General features: G+C 43.0%; 1 protein-coding gene across 2 annotated transcripts in view; it reads left to right on the plus strand.

The window, feature by feature from the left end:
* The window catches only part of eml3 (EMAP like 3), a 49,584-nt gene that overhangs the window by 6,169 nt on the left and 25,649 nt on the right, over positions 1–17,766 (plus strand). The window contains exons 3-7 of one of the 2 annotated variants that reach the window (XM_054600954.1): positions 11,695–11,871; positions 13,473–13,587; positions 13,778–14,281; positions 17,349–17,459; positions 17,724–17,752. In XM_054600954.1, coding sequence (XP_054456929.1) covers positions 11,695–11,871; positions 13,473–13,587; positions 13,778–14,281; positions 17,349–17,459; positions 17,724–17,752 — 936 coding nt within the window. The remainder of the gene's footprint in view (positions 1–11,694; positions 11,872–13,472; positions 13,588–13,777; positions 14,282–17,348; positions 17,460–17,723; positions 17,753–17,766) is intronic. The other variant, XM_054600955.1, reaches the window with a different exon arrangement.

Below are 17,766 nucleotides of genomic sequence, written 5' to 3' on the forward strand. Positions count from 1 at the left end.
GTGTAGTTTTGGCGATTGTTAAAAGAAAACATTATTTTCAATCCCGCCAGCAGGTTTTGGGGTTCAGAGGGTTAATAGTCTGAGGGTCTGTATTTTAGCTACACAGGTAAATTATACACTAGACTTATTAAAGGAGCTGAATGTTTACTGATGCTTAAACCAGGGAATCAAATACCAGTTATCCTGCACAACCCAGTCATGCAAATAATGCAGTTACAGTGCAGCGGGGGGGTTAGGAGAGAAAGTGCTTCTCAGATATGACGCTGCTCTCTGTTTCACTTCAGATTTTAGTGTAGGGGTGTACAGGATGTTGAGCGGAGGCAAGGCGTCGATCAAAGAAGAGAGCACAGAGCAGCGAGCGGGGCGCTTGGGGACAAGCGGCGTCTGTAGGTGGTTATGGTCTTAATGTAGAGAGGATGTGTGGGTGGACACTGTGAGAATATGTTTCATGTGATTTCACACAACTCGTTCAGCAGGTACATAGCAAGACTGATACCAATATTTTAGCTCAAGTTACATGCAAATAAAGGAAGTATCTTTTATCTTTGGGACTCTGATGTGGAGAAGATGCAGTAACCAAAACGACAAACAGATTCTTTGGGTAAAAAGGAAAACTATAGGGCACGCTAGGCTAATTATATCTGCATCTACTGCTCTTTCTCTGGCCTCAATCAAGCTGGATGAAAAGGGACGTTTTTGAAAACTCAACCAGTTAAACAAGAAAGACTGTGTAGCTGTGTGCAGAGACTCAACAACAGATTCCCATCAGTCCAATAGTGTGTGGCTGTGCAGCTGTCAGGCAGCCAACCTCCCACAAGACCTGGAATGACCTTTCAGTCGAGTGAAAATCAAATAGAGGATTTGTATTCCCAGCTTTGAAATCAAATTCTTCTCCTTTTTTTCTTTTCTTTTAGGATCATTGGGATACTTAAAAACACCAAACTTTCTGAGGCCTCACACTCTCTTGTGGAAGTTGTGATTCACCAGCAAAATATGTATTTTGGTGAATTGATCTGATTCATTTCCTTCATAACCAGAACCATGAATGAATCATTTGTCACTAAGCTATTGGAATTCAATCCGAATTGAAAGTCTGTTTGAAGAAAGTTCATCTGTATGTATCCAATTTACTGTTAATCATCCAGCCATCCATCCATTATCTCTCCGCTTATCCGAGGCCAGGTCACTCAGGCATCAGGGTAGCAGGGAATCCCAGAGGTCCCTCTCCTGAGAAACATTTTCCATATCTTTCTGGGTCACTCCGAGGTGATCTCAGGCCAGACCAGATATAGTGTCCCTCCAGCGTGTCCTGGGTCTACCCCACGGCCTCTTGCCAGTTGGAAGTGCTCAGAAAAAACCTCTAAAGGTCCTGGTCAGGAGGTATCCTGATAAAATGCCGGAACATCCTTAGCTGGCCCCTTTCAACGCGAAGGAGCAGCGGCTCCACTCGAGCTCCCCCAGATGTCTGAGCTTCTCACCTTCTGAGCTTCAGCCACCCTGAAAAGTGATCATCTGCTTTTTATCCGCAACCTCCTTCTTTTGGTCAATACCCAAAAAGCTCATTTTGTTAAGAGTTGGAACTAAGATGGACTGTTACACAAAGAGCTTTGCCTTAACTACAACGGTCCGGTACAATGCACGCATCACGGCTGACTCCGCACTTAACTGCCTGTTCATCTCCTGCTCCATTTTACCCTGACTCGTGACCAAGACCCCGAGATGCTTACCTCGCTTGGGGAAGTGACTCACTCCCAACCAGGAGGGCGAATTCACCTTTTTTCCGGCAGAGAACCATGGCCTCAGGCTTGGAGGTACCCACTCTGGTACCAGCCGCTTCACACTGGTCTGCAAACCGCCACCAGTACGTTCTGCAGTGTTCTTCATGTTTGACTTTGTTGAGAGTATACTGGCAAAGCTCTCACTTTGGTTATACAAAAACCAGATGGCTCATGGCAACGAACACGGTACCTCGTATCCCCGTACCCCTGCAGTACCCCCGACAGTAAACTGGATGTACAAACTCCCATGACCCTTTTCCTACAACAAACTAAGTAGTTTTGTTGCTTAAACCTAACTGAGAATTTCACACACCTTTCCTAAATACATCTAAAAGGTTTTGTTGCCTAAACCAAACTGAGTTGTTTACTGTGAAAACAGAAGTTTATTTTGAAAAACGAACTGTTGTATGATGAAACGTTGAACAGGCCGTGGAACAGTACGGTAGGTCATATTTACATATACTCGATCACGGCCTCATTACCAGGATATTTAATGCCTATTATAACATAGTTATTTCTCTATAACATCAAGTATTCATCACTAAATGTACAACCATCAAAGTGAAATCCAACTTTGATCATGCGTACATAACAGTTTTGTAGATTGGCTTACTTACAAAATGTATTGGGACCAAAACCCGAGGTAGCATTCTGCCCATTTTATTGGCCAAAACACTCCAAATATGAATTATTCATTTGAGCCAAGAAGATGCAATAGGAGTAACTTGTCAACCTTGTTTAATTTGCATGCGTGCATCATTTCCTGTCACTTCTTCCGCATGTGGGTACTTTCTGGGCAGGAATGTTGGACGCTGCCGCCTCCAGTGGAAACCAGCACATAGAGAGGCATTAATAGGAGCTGCAAACCAACCTAAAAAGTGTGGCATTATATACCTTCGTCACAGTAAAAGTTGACACAGTAGTTCTACGATGAAGTCTGGATATTAATCAGAATCTCCAGCCCAGTTTGCTGCAAATGTAATGTGGATCAAATTCCTGCTTCCTCTGAGCTGTTGCCAAACAGCCATGAGTCATCCGCAGTCTTGGCTTGTAACAGAAAAAATGAAAACAAGAAAACCAGAAGCCCAAAGTAGAGCGGGAACGCAGTCATGTGTGCAGAGAGTAGACGCTGGTGTGCTCGACCCCTATGGTGTCTGTTAATGTGTGTTTGTGTTCCAGTTGATTTAGATCAGTGTCGTCTTCTGATCTGATGGTCGTTCAGCGCAAAGTAACACAGTTTGACATTGAGACTGAAATGAGGATAGTATTCATCCAAGGAGTCATATTTATAGTGGGCTGTATATTAAAAGGACTGTCACTCACTGCGACTGTCCCAATATGGACTTCGCAAAGATGAAACCTTTTACATAGTGAGGAGACACATGCTATTTTAATTTGGACATTTGAGTTTTGGGCCCCTGCGAAAAACATTTATTGTATTATTGTATTTAACCATCACATCACCACTGCTACTACCAGTAAAACCAGACAATAAAACACTCCATTCATCAAGTCCATGTATGAAACCAACCTGCTAAGTATAGGATCCCACTGCCAGAAACAGTTCCTGTGAAGAAGCTCTTTCACAGCAGGAGTGGGTGTGGTGCCACCAAACTGCCAGTCATGGTCATAGTCATAAATACAACATGGACTCTGTAAAAAAAAAAAAACTGCACAGAAATGGAACTCGCAGGCATTTCTGAAATGCTGTGTGTTCTTGTATACTTGAAGTTGCATATTTGTCAGCAGTGCGGTACTTATATGTGCATGAGCAGGAGTTGCAGATGGACCCAAGCCGGTTGCGGACGGTTAATAGGTTTTTTTTCCCTGGGGGCAAATTCAGCAGTAAACAGCGCGCCTCTGGAAGGAAAGCTCCCACTTCCTGTTTGGTGTCCCTTTCCTGTAGAGGACTGAGCAGATGTAGACGGTGTGATAGTGCCTGGATATTTCATTGCGAGTCATGGTAGAACATGTTGCAGTTGTGTTACATGTCAACAGTCGTTAGTCCCTCAAAACTGAAAGAGCCTGGGCTTCTTGATATGGTTGCCACTTATAGACCACTAGACCTTTTTTTGGTTACTCAAATAACTCCCAGCTAGGTCTTGCGCTAAACTTCACTGTCAATGTAACACTATACATTTGATACTGGCACATTTATTTAGAACTGCAAACAAGCAGTCAGAGGTGTCCGGTTGCTACCAGGGATCATTATGGTCAAACAAGGTCATCCTGTTGGGATCATGAATGTGCTTCGTAAGCTTCAGTGTCCAAAATGGACAGATTTCATCCTCAGGTGTATAAATGTGATGTGAATCTGTCCTGTAGGTTTTGCTGACTGCACTACATTCAGTTACTATATTATTCAAGCTACTTCCTGTCTCAGGTCATTTATAATATCCCCATGATGCTCCCATGAGCCCTTAAAGCTCCATATGTAGAAAGTGTTTGGTGGCTTGTGGCTCCATCGTTTCATCATTTATTTTAAAAATCTTAACTCGGGGTCTACCTACCAGGGTTTTCTGGTGTTTTTAATCACATCTCACAGTTCACGGCTCGGTTAGTACGGTTAAAACCTTGTGTTTATAAATATACAGTTGCAGAATGCACAACATGGATTCCACAACTTTGTCGGTTAGTATCGTCTTCTAGTGCCTGCATGCGTTATTTTGTGCCTTACTGGATGTGTACACCAGAGTGACTGTTAAATGTGTTCTTGGCCGGTCTCCAGTATGTTTCATCAGGCTGGGTGTGGCAGATAGGAGGTAAATGCTCGTCAGCGCGGTGTTGCCTGTTTGTCGCAGAATCTCATAGGTCCGTAACGCTGGAGCCAGCTGGTGACAGTTAAGCCTCGAAGCTTGGTTTCTGTCCAGACTACAGTAGTAATTTGACATGCGTGAGTGTATAATGAAGCTGCAGCTCATGAGAACTTCACAGCAAAGGGGAAGATGGTTAGACTGATGTATGGTCTCTTTTGAGGATGCTTGAACAGGCTTCGATCCCTCAGAGCCTCCAGAACGGCCAAAACGCCAAACTCAAGGCTTCAAAACATCAGTCCACAAACCAATGGTTGAAGTCACGACAACTACGTCCACTTCTAATATACAGTACGTGGTTTTGACTCAGCAGAGATCAAGAAATTATTAGGAAACTGATCTAGTTGATTTAATCAACAGATGTGTAAAATTGAGTTTTTCCTTAAAGAATGAAAGAAAAGCACCACTTTAAATATTGTGTTTACCAAAGATGTTCTCATGAGTTTCTTGGAAGTCATTCTGCATGTAAAAAGCATAAAAACATGACTAGATAAATGAAAGAAATTTTACTTGATCCATCCAGTAAGGCACGAAATAACGCATGCAGGAACTAGAAGACGATACCACAGAAGACCCAAACGATATGACAGAAGTTACTCTACAGGAGAATAAATATTGGAAAGCAATATAGAATTCCTGTATAACAGCATTATATTCGGTTATAAAATTGAATTGTCACCTGGCGCCTGAATTTTGTGTTCTTCCTTTACATAAATAAAGATGTTTCCCCCTGAAACTGAGGCATTAAAATTCCCTCCTCCTAGACTCAGGAAGACAGGATAAGGAAAATAAAGTGTTTTGATCATTAATGTGTGTAAACATATGTATAGATATATAAACCAAAATACAAGTTTGAACCTGAAACTGATGATAATATCTCCTTTAAATTCACAAAGGCTACAAACCCAAATACGAAGAGAGAACATGGCGTCTGGAGGATGACCTGCTAAAACTTTAGAAGTAATATGCTCATCCATCACTGTCTGAGTGTTGAATGGGGTTCATTTGGGTTTCTAAAGGGAGACTTGTTTATCTGCTAATGATGTCCGGTCTTTGATAATCCTCGCTGACTGACGTCGGCTCTTTTTTTTCCCCCTCAGAAAATGAGGGAGGCCCGCAGTGGGAAGCGAGCTTTCAGCATGTGGTTCTGCTTTTCTCAGCCTTTTTCCATCCACGTTTTCAGCAACAGCCTCACAAAATGAGGGTTTGGAATGTTTTAATTGTTTATCATCAGGTAGTGTTTAGAGACAAGGGTTTAGGATGGCTGTTAAAGCTCCAGCCACTCTGTCTTAAAGTGTGCACGGGGCAGGAAGGCCTAGATTAGAGAAGTGGAACCTTCACTTCCTTCTCGCCCATCATTCTAAAGACACACCGGCTTGCGCAGTTATATTCCTGTCAATGCTATGTGTGTGCAAACTCTTCCTCCATATTTAACTGTGGTCTTAAATTATATAGATAATCTTAATATATGTTCAGGATGCATTTCCACTGCAATATACATTGACTTCACTGTAAAAATCTCATTTTCATCGAGAGTGGCTTAACAGCGATTTATAAAAAAAAGTTGACACTGTTAGAATGAATTGCTGAACTAAAAGAGAAAGTGGCATGACCCAGTTACTGCACTGATGCCCTGTTTACCATGTGAACTACTGAGCCAATTATTTTATTTGAGACTTTATTTGACTGTTTCTACAATGCAGAAAGGTCTTAAAACTTGCATTATCTCTACTGACCAGTAGGGGGCGATCCTCTGTTTGCAAAAAGAAGTTTGATTGTATAGAAGTCTATGAGAAAATGCTTCTCGTTCTCTCTTGATTTATTCCCTCAGTAAACATTGTAAACATGAGTTTATGGTCTCAATCTCTGGTTTCAAGTCTTCTTCAATACAGCATGATGTTCATTTAGCAAATGATGGTCCATTAAGAGTCAAATAGACCATTAAGCAGGGTAGGTTTTAGGGTGTGCTTATTGTGTAACGGGTGTGGTAAGGACCCAGAAGCAGTACGACGGACACGAGGAATCATTGAACAAGACTTTATTCCAGGCAAAGAATACAGCAGGTGAACAGTCTCTGATCAACTCACAAGGAATAATCCGCTCGGTAGAAAGCCAAGCTGTCAGGGTAGAAGGCAGACGGAAACCAGAGAATGCCGAGGCTAATCTCGTGGTCGGGGACAGAAGGCTATGGCGATTTACCGGGGCAGAGGAAAGACAGGAGTCTCGTAGTCGGAGACGGAAGGCGAAGTCGTTTACCAGGGCAGGAGCAAGGCGGAGAAGTCCAATCAGGCAGGGTCGGTAACGGGAAATCAATCGAAGGGTAAACGGAAACAGGAAAGTCTGGCATAATGAGATCTGGCGACGGGTGAGTGAGTGACTGGGGTTTATATACAGAGGTGAGTAGGTGCAGCAGAGTGAGCAGGTGAGAGTGATTAAACTGATGAGGTGGGTGTGGCGGACAGGTGCACTGAATGACCTGATTAGGTGAGTGAGATGTGGAGTGACAGGAGAGAAGGGGCAGCTGTGACAGGCAGGTGAGGTGGGAGTGGCTGAGAGGTGAGTGTGAGACAGATTGTATGGGAGCAGAACTGTGACATTTTGTGATTGGCAAGTCAGAGCAGTATACAACGTCTTTTTGTCACTCCTCCCCATTGCAAATATGTTAGCCTCCATTCACTGCTTGCAAAAAGGCCAAGATGGCAACTGCGGAATTTCCAAACTCGAGGCTTCATAAAGGCAGTCCACAAACCAATGGGGTATGCCACAATGACTACGTCCACTTCTTATATAAAGTCTAAGGTTTTCACACTGATAATGAACTAACTTTCAAGTGACAAGAAGCCTGTTGGTTTGGAGAGGCGCTGAATGTAGTAAACCTCACACACAGTCCTAACCCTGAGCCTAAACCCAACAGTATTTGATCTCCGGTCCCGCTCTCCGAAACCTGCAGCTTCAGTACTTTGATACAAGCATGCTTGTATTGTGTGTGTGGTCTCCCTTGAAATTCCAAAGTGGCTGCTTGTATCACTTCATCAAACACTTCCTCCCTCCTGCACTCTCCGCAGGCTTTTACTCTGATGCAAGTCAAGTCAAAGGAATGCTGTGCTCCTGATCAGTCGGACCTAAGTGATGATCACATTTAGTTGAGGTGTCTTCCCGTTGTTGTCTCAGCTCATGAAGTTACTGTCGCGGCAGTGCTGGCATGTTCCATTTAGCTCATTTTGATACTAGTTGTATATAGGTCAAATCAGCAGGAAGGAAGGAGAGGTTATTACATGTAGCAACACTGATGTTCTAAGTCACGCTGTTGTCCAATGCACACAGTACAAACCCACTTCTAGTTCTGAACTATACACCAGCTTAAGCTGTTCTCCACCAGGAATGATAGCTTAGCCATAATGTTCCTTTCTCCCACCACCTCCACCGGAGCGAGGGGCAGAGCCTGTAAGTCCCTACATGATTATATTTAAAGTCAGACTGAAGCTGTTGTTTTTAAAAACTTAAAATGAGATATCTGCAAAAATGTAGTCTTAAAAAAAAAAAAACAGGGTTAATCCGTTTCATCATGTGATCACTTGAGCTTACATCTGAGAGGTGGTCTCAGATGTAAGCTCTACATTTTGTCTGCTGTGTTCCACTCTGAACTTATTATTCTGAGGGATAATCAGTGCGCAGCGTTTCCAAGTAGACCTTTATTGTGGAGGGAACATTTCCTCCACAGCCCAGCTGGATCGGCTCCAGGTGTTTCACAACAGCGCTGATGATGAAATGCCTGTTCCAGTGAAACGGTTACACTGGAGGAAAATGTCTTCAGGAGCCACAGTGAATCATAACCCTGGTGTGCCAAAACTTCCACGAGGCCTCTGGCTGCTTTTACGTCACTCAGTTGGCAAAGACACTGACATCTCCTGGTGATGACGGTCACCATGCTGCATGGATCCAGGCTGGGTTCCATTAACCGATATCAAAGAGAATGTTTACTTCCTGTTTTAATGTATTTACTTAGGGCTTCAGAGATATATTGTACATTTGTATTAGCTGTATCAAGCACTAATACATATTATGTTTAAAGCTAAGAATTGAATGCCTAATTTTAGAAACTATTAACACAGTATTTTTAGAACTAGTGTAGTTTGTTAGCAGAAATTGATGAAAACATAAATTACAGCTTTTAAGTTCATATTTTGGTGTCAGTCCTTGAGATAAGATTAGCTAGATAGCTCACCCCGCGGTTCCCCCGCCTTACTTTTAGCTGCTAGGAGACTACACCGCCGTGAGGAGAGTGGACGCCAGGTCCAGAGACGTACTTTCATTTAGCGTTTAGCTGTAGCAACTAAAAATTTGTCAGCCGGGGGATCACAGCGGACTGGTGGCTAGCGACTGCGCTAGCTAACAGAAAGTATTCTGTTCCCAGACAATCAATGCTCCCCGCCTTCTCAGCAAAATGTTCTATTGCTGCCGTTAAACAGATCAGGGGGTTTGCGCTGGCTGAATTTCAGCTACAGCTTACCGCTATCCGAAGGCGAAGGGACCGCAGGGTGTGCAAGCTCTCTAATTCTTGTCTCATTTGTCTTGTCTTTACATTTGAGGCCAATCCATAACTTACTCGGAAGTACATCAACCTAATTTTATTCCATCTTTTTTTTTTTTGAGCTAGATCAAAGTTTTTCAGGACTGACAGATGTTTTTTTATTTTCCCCTCAATGTCCCTCCCACGGCTCCGTAGTGCAGCGAGCAAAACAAATCTATCTTTGAATCTGGAGGTTAATTCTTCATGTGTTTTCAATTTGCATTCTGGGTAAAGTGACAAGTGCCATGGAAGAAACAGGTTGAGACAAAGTACTGATAAATGGGCCGATCATTTACATGTTGTTAAAAGCATGCTGAGGAAATCTTCCAGTGAAGCAGTAAAGATTGGCTGCCCGCCAAGTACAGACCAGGTTTGAGTAGTTTCTTAGATTAGAGTTCAAGGACCTTTTCTATTGCAGTAATGAGTCATGTTTGGACCACGAAGGAAACATGAAGCTTTAATCTGAGATCAGAGAGATCATTCCTGTGTCTGTAAAATGAATGTGACACACCAGCCTTTCGCTTTGTGTTGACAATGCAACACAATAACCTCAGGATTTTATATTGTTTTAAGTGATGCTAGTGGTGTTCTGTCAATGGGCAGATGACGACATTTACGTCACACAGATCAAAGCAGAAAGTATGACTTGGCCTTTGGACTATGCTTACTGGCATTGTGTTATTACAGGTCCTTGATCTCAACTGTTAGCCTTTGCTAAAATGTAATGGGGTGGGCTTTTAAAGGATGTGTGCACAGAGGAGTGATGTCTGAGGACCTCTTGCCTACTTATTACTGAGTGGGAAAATTTCCTTGGAACTTCTCGGTCAATTAATGCTGGTGATTTATTGGCCTGCGTTGCAAAAAAACAAAACCTAAAATGACTGAGCAAGAATCGAGTGGTTGAGTAATCATGAGAGCTACCAACACAGCTGAGTCAAGCTGGAGCTGGAAAAGATCCTCCTGATGTTCACTATGCACAGCTTCGTTCCATCCAGTGACACGAGAACAGAAGGGGGTGTTCCACACACGCGCATACACGCATACCAGAACTGTAGCCCTACTCGACACACAATAAGGTCTTTGAGAGACACTCCTTTGTTTGAGTGCAATGCTCCAAGCAGCTGTAATCCCCTCTCCTTCCAGCACGCCAGAAAACACGCGTGTTTGTCTTTCTATACTTGTGAGGGCCATTGACAAAATGCACTCGCTAGCCCATAACTTAAACCTAAATGCCTAAGCTCAACCTTAACCTAAACTGAAACATAACCGTAACCTCAAAACCAAACCAAGACGTTCAGACAGGCCTTTGAAATAGTGACGACAAAATATCCTCACAGTGCTGAAATATCCTCATAATGCAGAAATGTCCTCATAATGCAGAAATGCCATCACTGTGGTATTTTGAAACAAAAAATAGTTCTCACAAAGATTCAAGCCATCACACACAAACACACCACACATGCCACACACACACACACACACACACACACACACACACACACACACACACACACACACACACACACACACACACACACACACACACACACACACACACACACACATTATGTTAGCATGTACTCATTTCCTGTTCCCTTCACTATTTCCATCCAAATGTCAGGTGGATTATACACAATCATTCAAAATGGAAAAGGAAAAACTGCAGTGTAATTGTGTTTCCATCAGTTAACTTGGTACAAGGTCCTGAAAGTCCAATAAAAGAAAAAATCTTTCAGTTTGCAAAGGTTAGTTTGTATTAGAGAGGTTGCTGGTGTCCCTTAGGGTCAGCTAAAAATGGCTGATTTCAAACTCTCAACAGAAAAGAAAATCTAAGAAATGTACTCATGCTGCATTTCCATTGCATGGTACGGCTACTCAACTCGACTTGCTTTTTTTGGTACCACCTTGTGTCATTTTTTTTGGTACCACCTAGGTCGAGGTTCCAAGAAACTGAGCCCATTTTAGAAGGTAGAGTTAAAACACTGCAGACAACTGATTGGTCAGAGAGAATCGTTAGTAGCACAACACAGCGCATCCTGAACAAACTCGCCATTTTAAATAGCCAAGCTACTGTCAATAGAGACTGCAAGTTGTTTTTATTCACTTGACCCAGATTTTAGAAAATGGCAGCCTGCAAAACTACACTGTACAACTGAAGAAATGTTCCTCTGATTGGTAGCCAATGAAATGATGATATCTTGTTGCTGGAGTACTATTTATTACTTCAATGTTGTTTAGTGCCATGTTTCGTCTTATACATTCTCTACAGCACTTAACATTAAAAAAAATGAATTCACCTGATTAATAGAAACAGAGCGCTCCAACAAACTGAGCAAACATGATATCTACTTGTGTTAATCTTTGAGCTCATTGCTGGCCGACAAATTGCTGCTAAAAATGTCTCTTTGCTTTTTCATGGAAGTGGTTTGTTGATGTGATGCAGAAATCCTGGTTAGTTTGTATGGCTCATTCCAGCCAGGCTTCTCACAATAAGCCCTGCTTTCCTGAGCAACCTTATGGTCTCTTTTTATAGATGACGCGTCAGCAGACGGCAGCGCCGACTTCCCAGACCGACCTTCCATGATAGAGGTGCGTCTGCAGGCACAGGAGGATGAGATCACGCTGCTGAAATCCTCACTGGCTGATGCCTTGCGCAGGATCCGCCTCCATGATCAGCTCTTACCGTTACTGAAACAGCAGCTCATTGCAGGTGAGTGATCTTCTACATGCTCATGGTACATTGGGTGGTAGAACAGCGCCGAGTGTTTTCCGAACCTCTTGTTCTGCCGAGTTAAGCCAATGGGAAATAGTCTTAAAACTTGCTGTCTCTCTAATGGCCAGCAGGGGGTGACTCCTCCGGTCGCAAAAAGAAGTCTGATTGTATAGAAGTCTATGAGAAAATGACTCTCCTTCTCTCTTGATTTATTCCCTCAGTAAACATTGTAAACATGAGTTTATGGTCTCAATCTCTAGTTTCAAGTCTTCTTCAATACAGCATGATGTTCATTTAGTAAATTATGGTCCACTCAGAGTCCAATAGATCATAAAGCAGGGTATGCAGCGAGCTTACTGTGATTGACAGGTCGATGCCGCTACCGGATCCGTATACAACATCAATACCTCACTCCTCCGCAGTCCATATATGGTAACTTCTCTATCGGTTGCGAGAAAAACAACATGGTGACGGTCGTAATCCTCAATTGCAACGGCGAAACTGTGGAGACGGCAGTGGGTGACGTCACGATGACTACATCCACTTCCTATAGACAGTCTATGGTTTTCACTCTTTACAATTGCCTATGCAAAGACAGTCATGTACAAAATATCTTACATTGGGCATTTGTCAATAAAGACACCTAAAACTATTTTGCTCTTTGCGTTGGCTTGTATGTGCTCAGTCTAATTGTGTAAATGGAGTCTCATGAACAGCTTGATGAACACATGATGAATTTAAAAGTTCATCAAACGATTTATTACAAATCATTGGATTTGTGAGATTGGTGGCACAGTTGTGCATTAAAAGAAACCTTAACGTGCATGACCGGCAACTCATTACATTCACCCTCATCTCCTCACACACTGGACGTCACAGCAATGTTGGTTAGCTTCAGGTGCTTTGAGTTGGGTGCATTTAAAGTTGCCAGACCATGGATAGTCTAGTCTTAAAGAGACGCTTGGATTTAATTAGATTTTGTACAGGGAAAAATGATCTACTACATCTCCAAAGGTTGCAGTATGCTTCAACTGAACTAGATCAAACAATGTAATGTCCAAACTCAAATAAAGGCAAAGGTGTGTTTACCTGTTCTGAATGGATGCTATTGAAGGTATTATAGAAAGATGTTAGGCATGTAAAAAATGTTAATGAGATCTTCTCTCTTTGAGGGAATTGCAAAAGAAAGTAGAGGGTCACTTTAGATTGTCCGTTCTCGGAAAGATTGTCGGAGGGAGCTGAGCTCCACTGAGTCTCAATCTTAACTAAACATTGTAACTAAATATAGTCTAGTACCCTATGTAGTTACGTAAAACAAATCTGGCTGAGTTAACTATACACATTTGGGATTGTACAAGTGACGGACAAGCTAAAATATCAAATAAAATATTGGTGTGGTATTGGTTTTGAAACTTGGCTATCTGTGACAGTATCAAAACATTATAAAATAAAAACCCTGCCCTACATGGTGCACACTGTATTTCTCCGACTGCCGTTCATGGTAAACGACTGGACATACCTAGCGCCGGTGCAGTTCCACTCAGAAATAACGATCAATAGATCTCAATCAAAAACTAATCAAATCTTGTCCCTCCCAGTGAACCCAGGTGCTGCTCGAGTGCTGAACCAAGTGTGCTGCTCTGATGGTTGCACAGGCAGCAAAAGACTTCCCTCAAGCTCAACCGTTGATGGGATCCGCCACCCTACTACCAGGTACTGGACCAACACGCTAAAAGCTCAGAAAAATGATGATGAGTGGCCATCATTTATTTCCCCTTGATGTATAGCCATATTTTTGCTACATCAGAGGCATGCTAGTCTGTTCAGAAGCCTGCTTTTGTTCATATGTTATGTAATTTGTATGACTCTTCAGTGTTGACCTCAACCTTTGAACTATCTCTAGCCAACTGTCAGACAGCATTGTGACCAATGCCAATGGCCACATAGGAAGCCCAGTGTCCATGACGCCAAGACCCAGACCAGCAACACTGGACAGGTCAACCCAGACAGAGCCCACCCTCCCAGGGCAGGGCACTGGGCAGGACAGGGTCCCTCTCCCCAGACGCGTCCAGAGCCTGCAACTGGAGGACGCCCTCCCTTCAGGGGAGCCTGTGGTTGAGGGGACGCGGGCCAAGCTCCACCGCGTCCCCGGCTTGGAAGAGGAGTATGAGGAGGAAGATGAGGAAGGAGGAGGGGAGCAGGAAAAGGCGCTGAGTTGGACGTCGTCCGTGGAGGAGCCCATTCAGCCCACCACGATCAGATGCCTCCAGAGGGAGGACTTCCAGGACAGAAGCTGCTCCCCAGAGGAGCCGGGCTCTGTCCCGGCCACGGTCAGAACCTCAGACTCCAACCTCAGCTCCCGCTCCGGCCCCCTGTCTCCCATCCAGGAAGGAGAGAAGAAACCGCTGTGGGTGATATCTCCACCCTCACCGACGCCGTCTCCATAATCATCTTCTCTGTTGAGATTGATTGCATGGCTTTTAAGGACTAATCAAAAAAAATCTTGATTCTGACTTGTGTGACTGCAAACCCCAGTTGTGCTGCAAACCCCCTCATGAGAAAATCAGCCTTAGTTTGCCAGGGTGAGATTATGCCGCGCTAGAGCGGGAAGCCCAATTGAGGATGACTCGTTCTGTCGTCATGTTCGCTCGAGCCTCCATGTGCTTTCTTCACCATGTGTTTGAGCAGGGGGCGAGGGAAACAATAAGCCTTAGCAGAACATAATGGACATAACTCGTCCACACTGAGTGACATATCCGCTTCACGGCACACAAATTTGAACCCAGTGGAAAATGTGATGTGAAGGTAATTGAACACAGCATACTGTACAAAAGGGGCTAGGGTTACAGCATGTTTACACACAAGAAAGGTCAGGGGTTTGCACGTGTGTACAGATGTTACCTTTCAAGGACAGAAAATATTTTGTAACGGCATATCCGTCCCAACAGCATACATCATGGTTAATATCCATCAAAAGAACCTCCAGAGTGGTCCTCCAGGTTACAACTTCACTTTAGCCACAAAGTATTGAGGTTGATCGTTCTATAAGACGATGCAGATGTGCCAAGTTGACACAGTGCCACTAAGGATCTGCCATATAACTGGGTTTTGCAGAAGCACAGTAACTGCCTGAAATCTTGATTGTGTTTTAAGGCAGATCTGCCCTTTTTTAATCACACTTTTAACATTGTCTTTACTCAAACGAATCAAGGACCTCTTGCATGCTGTGATTTGTTCTCAAAAGACTGCCTTTGAAGTGATGAGAAAAGCACTGTGCCAGAGCAATGCTGCTTTGTGTGTGTAATGTGCTTGTGCATGCATGTGTTCTTTTGTCCTATTTCCTCATTGTGGATTGTAAATGGGTTTCATTGGTGATGGGTAACATGTGCTCTAGTCCTTCCGTTCAGCTCTGCCTTTCTCCTCTGAGGTACTGGGAATGAAGTGCCACCCTGCTCAGCCTACTACACCTATATTCAACACTTGATTTAAGATTAGTGCTAGACAGACTTGGGATGATGGGGTGGTTGCAAACTGAGTTTCACTTCCTCGATCCGTGGTCAGTGACGTGGATAGACACCAAAGGTTTTTTTTTTTTCTTGTGATGCTACTGTTACAATGGCATGTCATCAGGAAACGGGGTGTGTCGCAAGAAATCCCCAGAGACAACGAGAGATTAATTATGGTTAACAGTTTGTTTGTGTGTAATCATGTGTCATTTGTCCTTGTCAAATTCAGCCTAATCAATCCTCTACTCTACAAGTTGCCAATTTAGAAGTGGGAGTTTGGCTGATGGACAATAAAAGTACTTATATTAGCTATAAGCCAGGCATTAAAGGGTACTTTCAGTTTAGTACAACTGGGTACAATTTTCATGGTACACTTCTATCGGCAATGATGACACTGAACTCCCCAAGTTCTGTTCAAGGAACAAGATGACATTTCTAAAAGAAGTTTGACGGCACAAGAAACATGATCAGACAGATTTTAATCAAACCTCTGTGTTAGCCAAACTTGTTTGAAAGAGAAAGAAGGGTAGTTCCAATTCCCCAACAACAAATTTTTTTTAGGATATACTTCCTCCTCTAGGCAACGTTTTGGCTTGTTTACAAACTGTTTCACTGCTCGAGATTTTCTGCTCTAAAGTAAGGCAATATTGTTAGCATACTTGGCTTACTAGCTTACTACGTACAGTAGTAACTTACTTCCAAGGCCAAGAGTTAGCATCTCATTAGCTGACTACACCTTGTGGAGTTACAGGTGATTTAAGAAAAGCCCAGTTGAGGACTGGAACATCAACTGTGTGTGAGGCAGTGTGGACTTTAGGGTAACGTTAGCTGCTCAGTCCTGATGTGTATTGGATATGGGAAAGTTCACCTGAGATAAGTTTGCCATTACTTTATTACCCTACACATTAGCTTATCCTGTTCTTTAAGAAAAGATGAACCATACCAAGCAAAGCCATTGAAACGGTATGCATTTCCTGTCTCCTAAGTAGGAGTAAATATATTGATATTTTCTTTTGCCAACAGTAGACTAACAGCAATATTTAGCATTACAAAAATGATTTGGCCAGGGCATTCGAGAACATTAATTGACATTAGCTTAAGAACTTGACAGTTTGGCCTACGCTAGACTAGTAATGTCACTAGACCTACGGTTCAGCAACAGCAGAGAGAAGCGATATCTGTATTGACAAGTTTCAAACAATGTACATTTCTTTCTGATTTGTCCGTCTTAAAAATTCCATTTTAGTGTCAGAAAAATGGGTCAAATATTTATTACTTTCTCTGACAATGGAAAAAAAATAATTGGTCATAATCTGTGTTCACGTTAACAGACTCAGGACCTGGTGCTAGTCCCCTAAATGAACAGAGCAGTGGCGAAACCCACAGGACTCCGACACAGGAAATGACCCTTAAATGTGCCATTTACTTTCTTAACCGTCTCTGCTATAGCTGATCAAATCTGCCTACGACAAGTCTAATTTTATCCAGCAACATCAACAGTTGCCAGCTAGAAATAGGAGGTTGCTTTTGTCTACGTCCGTCTGAAATCATCAACTAAATTCCGATGGTAAATCTGCCACCATTATCATTGTAAACTGCATATTTGTTTTCTACAATGGAAAGCTATATCAATAGTCACTAATTGGGGCAGGTCTTTATTAAGAAAAGTCAGTTACATTGGTGAGTACAATGTTATTTATACAGAGAGTAATGGTGGCCAAAACAAAAAGTAGGTTGTATTTAACCAGATTTATCCTTTTGGAAGGTTGGGAATGAAGTCAGGAAACAATTTGAAACACAGCAAACACAAACGTGCATGTTTCTGTGTGTGCATACTATTTATAAATTCAAAATATCCATAAACTACCATTTGCATGCATAATCACTGCACGCATCTGTGTGGAATTTAGTGTTGCAGAGTGTTTACTGCTGGAAACTGAAGCAGATTTCTGTCCTCCGGTGTTCCAGGGTTCGTAGGAACAGCGAGAAACTGGGGAACCTCGAGAAGCAGAGGAAACGTCTGGACAAGAAGGCGGCGTCCTCCGCCAACCTCCTCACCCGCTCCCCCAGCCTGGAGAAGTGAGCCACGCCGCCATCACTCACAAGCTCTCACCACACAGTCACACAGCTCACTTTTTCCTACGGCTGCTACAGCCACACATATCTCATCAAAGAGACACTTGCTGGAACACTGATGGCCCCTATGAATAATAATAAAATTCCATTCCCATGAAAACCTCGCAGTAAGACAGTATGTGATTTTGAAGTGAGCGACTGAGCTAAGCTACTAACTTGAAATGGTGTCATATTTATGTCTCACACAGTTGTTTTCTGTCTCCACAGCCGAGCTAAGGAGCTGGTCGCCGGTGCAGGTGATCTATGTTTT

The sequence above is a fragment of the Anoplopoma fimbria genome, chromosome 7 (assembly GCF_027596085.1).
Source record: "Anoplopoma fimbria isolate UVic2021 breed Golden Eagle Sablefish chromosome 7, Afim_UVic_2022, whole genome shotgun sequence".
In the NCBI taxonomy this organism is placed as follows: Eukaryota; Metazoa; Chordata; class Actinopteri; order Perciformes; family Anoplopomatidae; genus Anoplopoma; species Anoplopoma fimbria.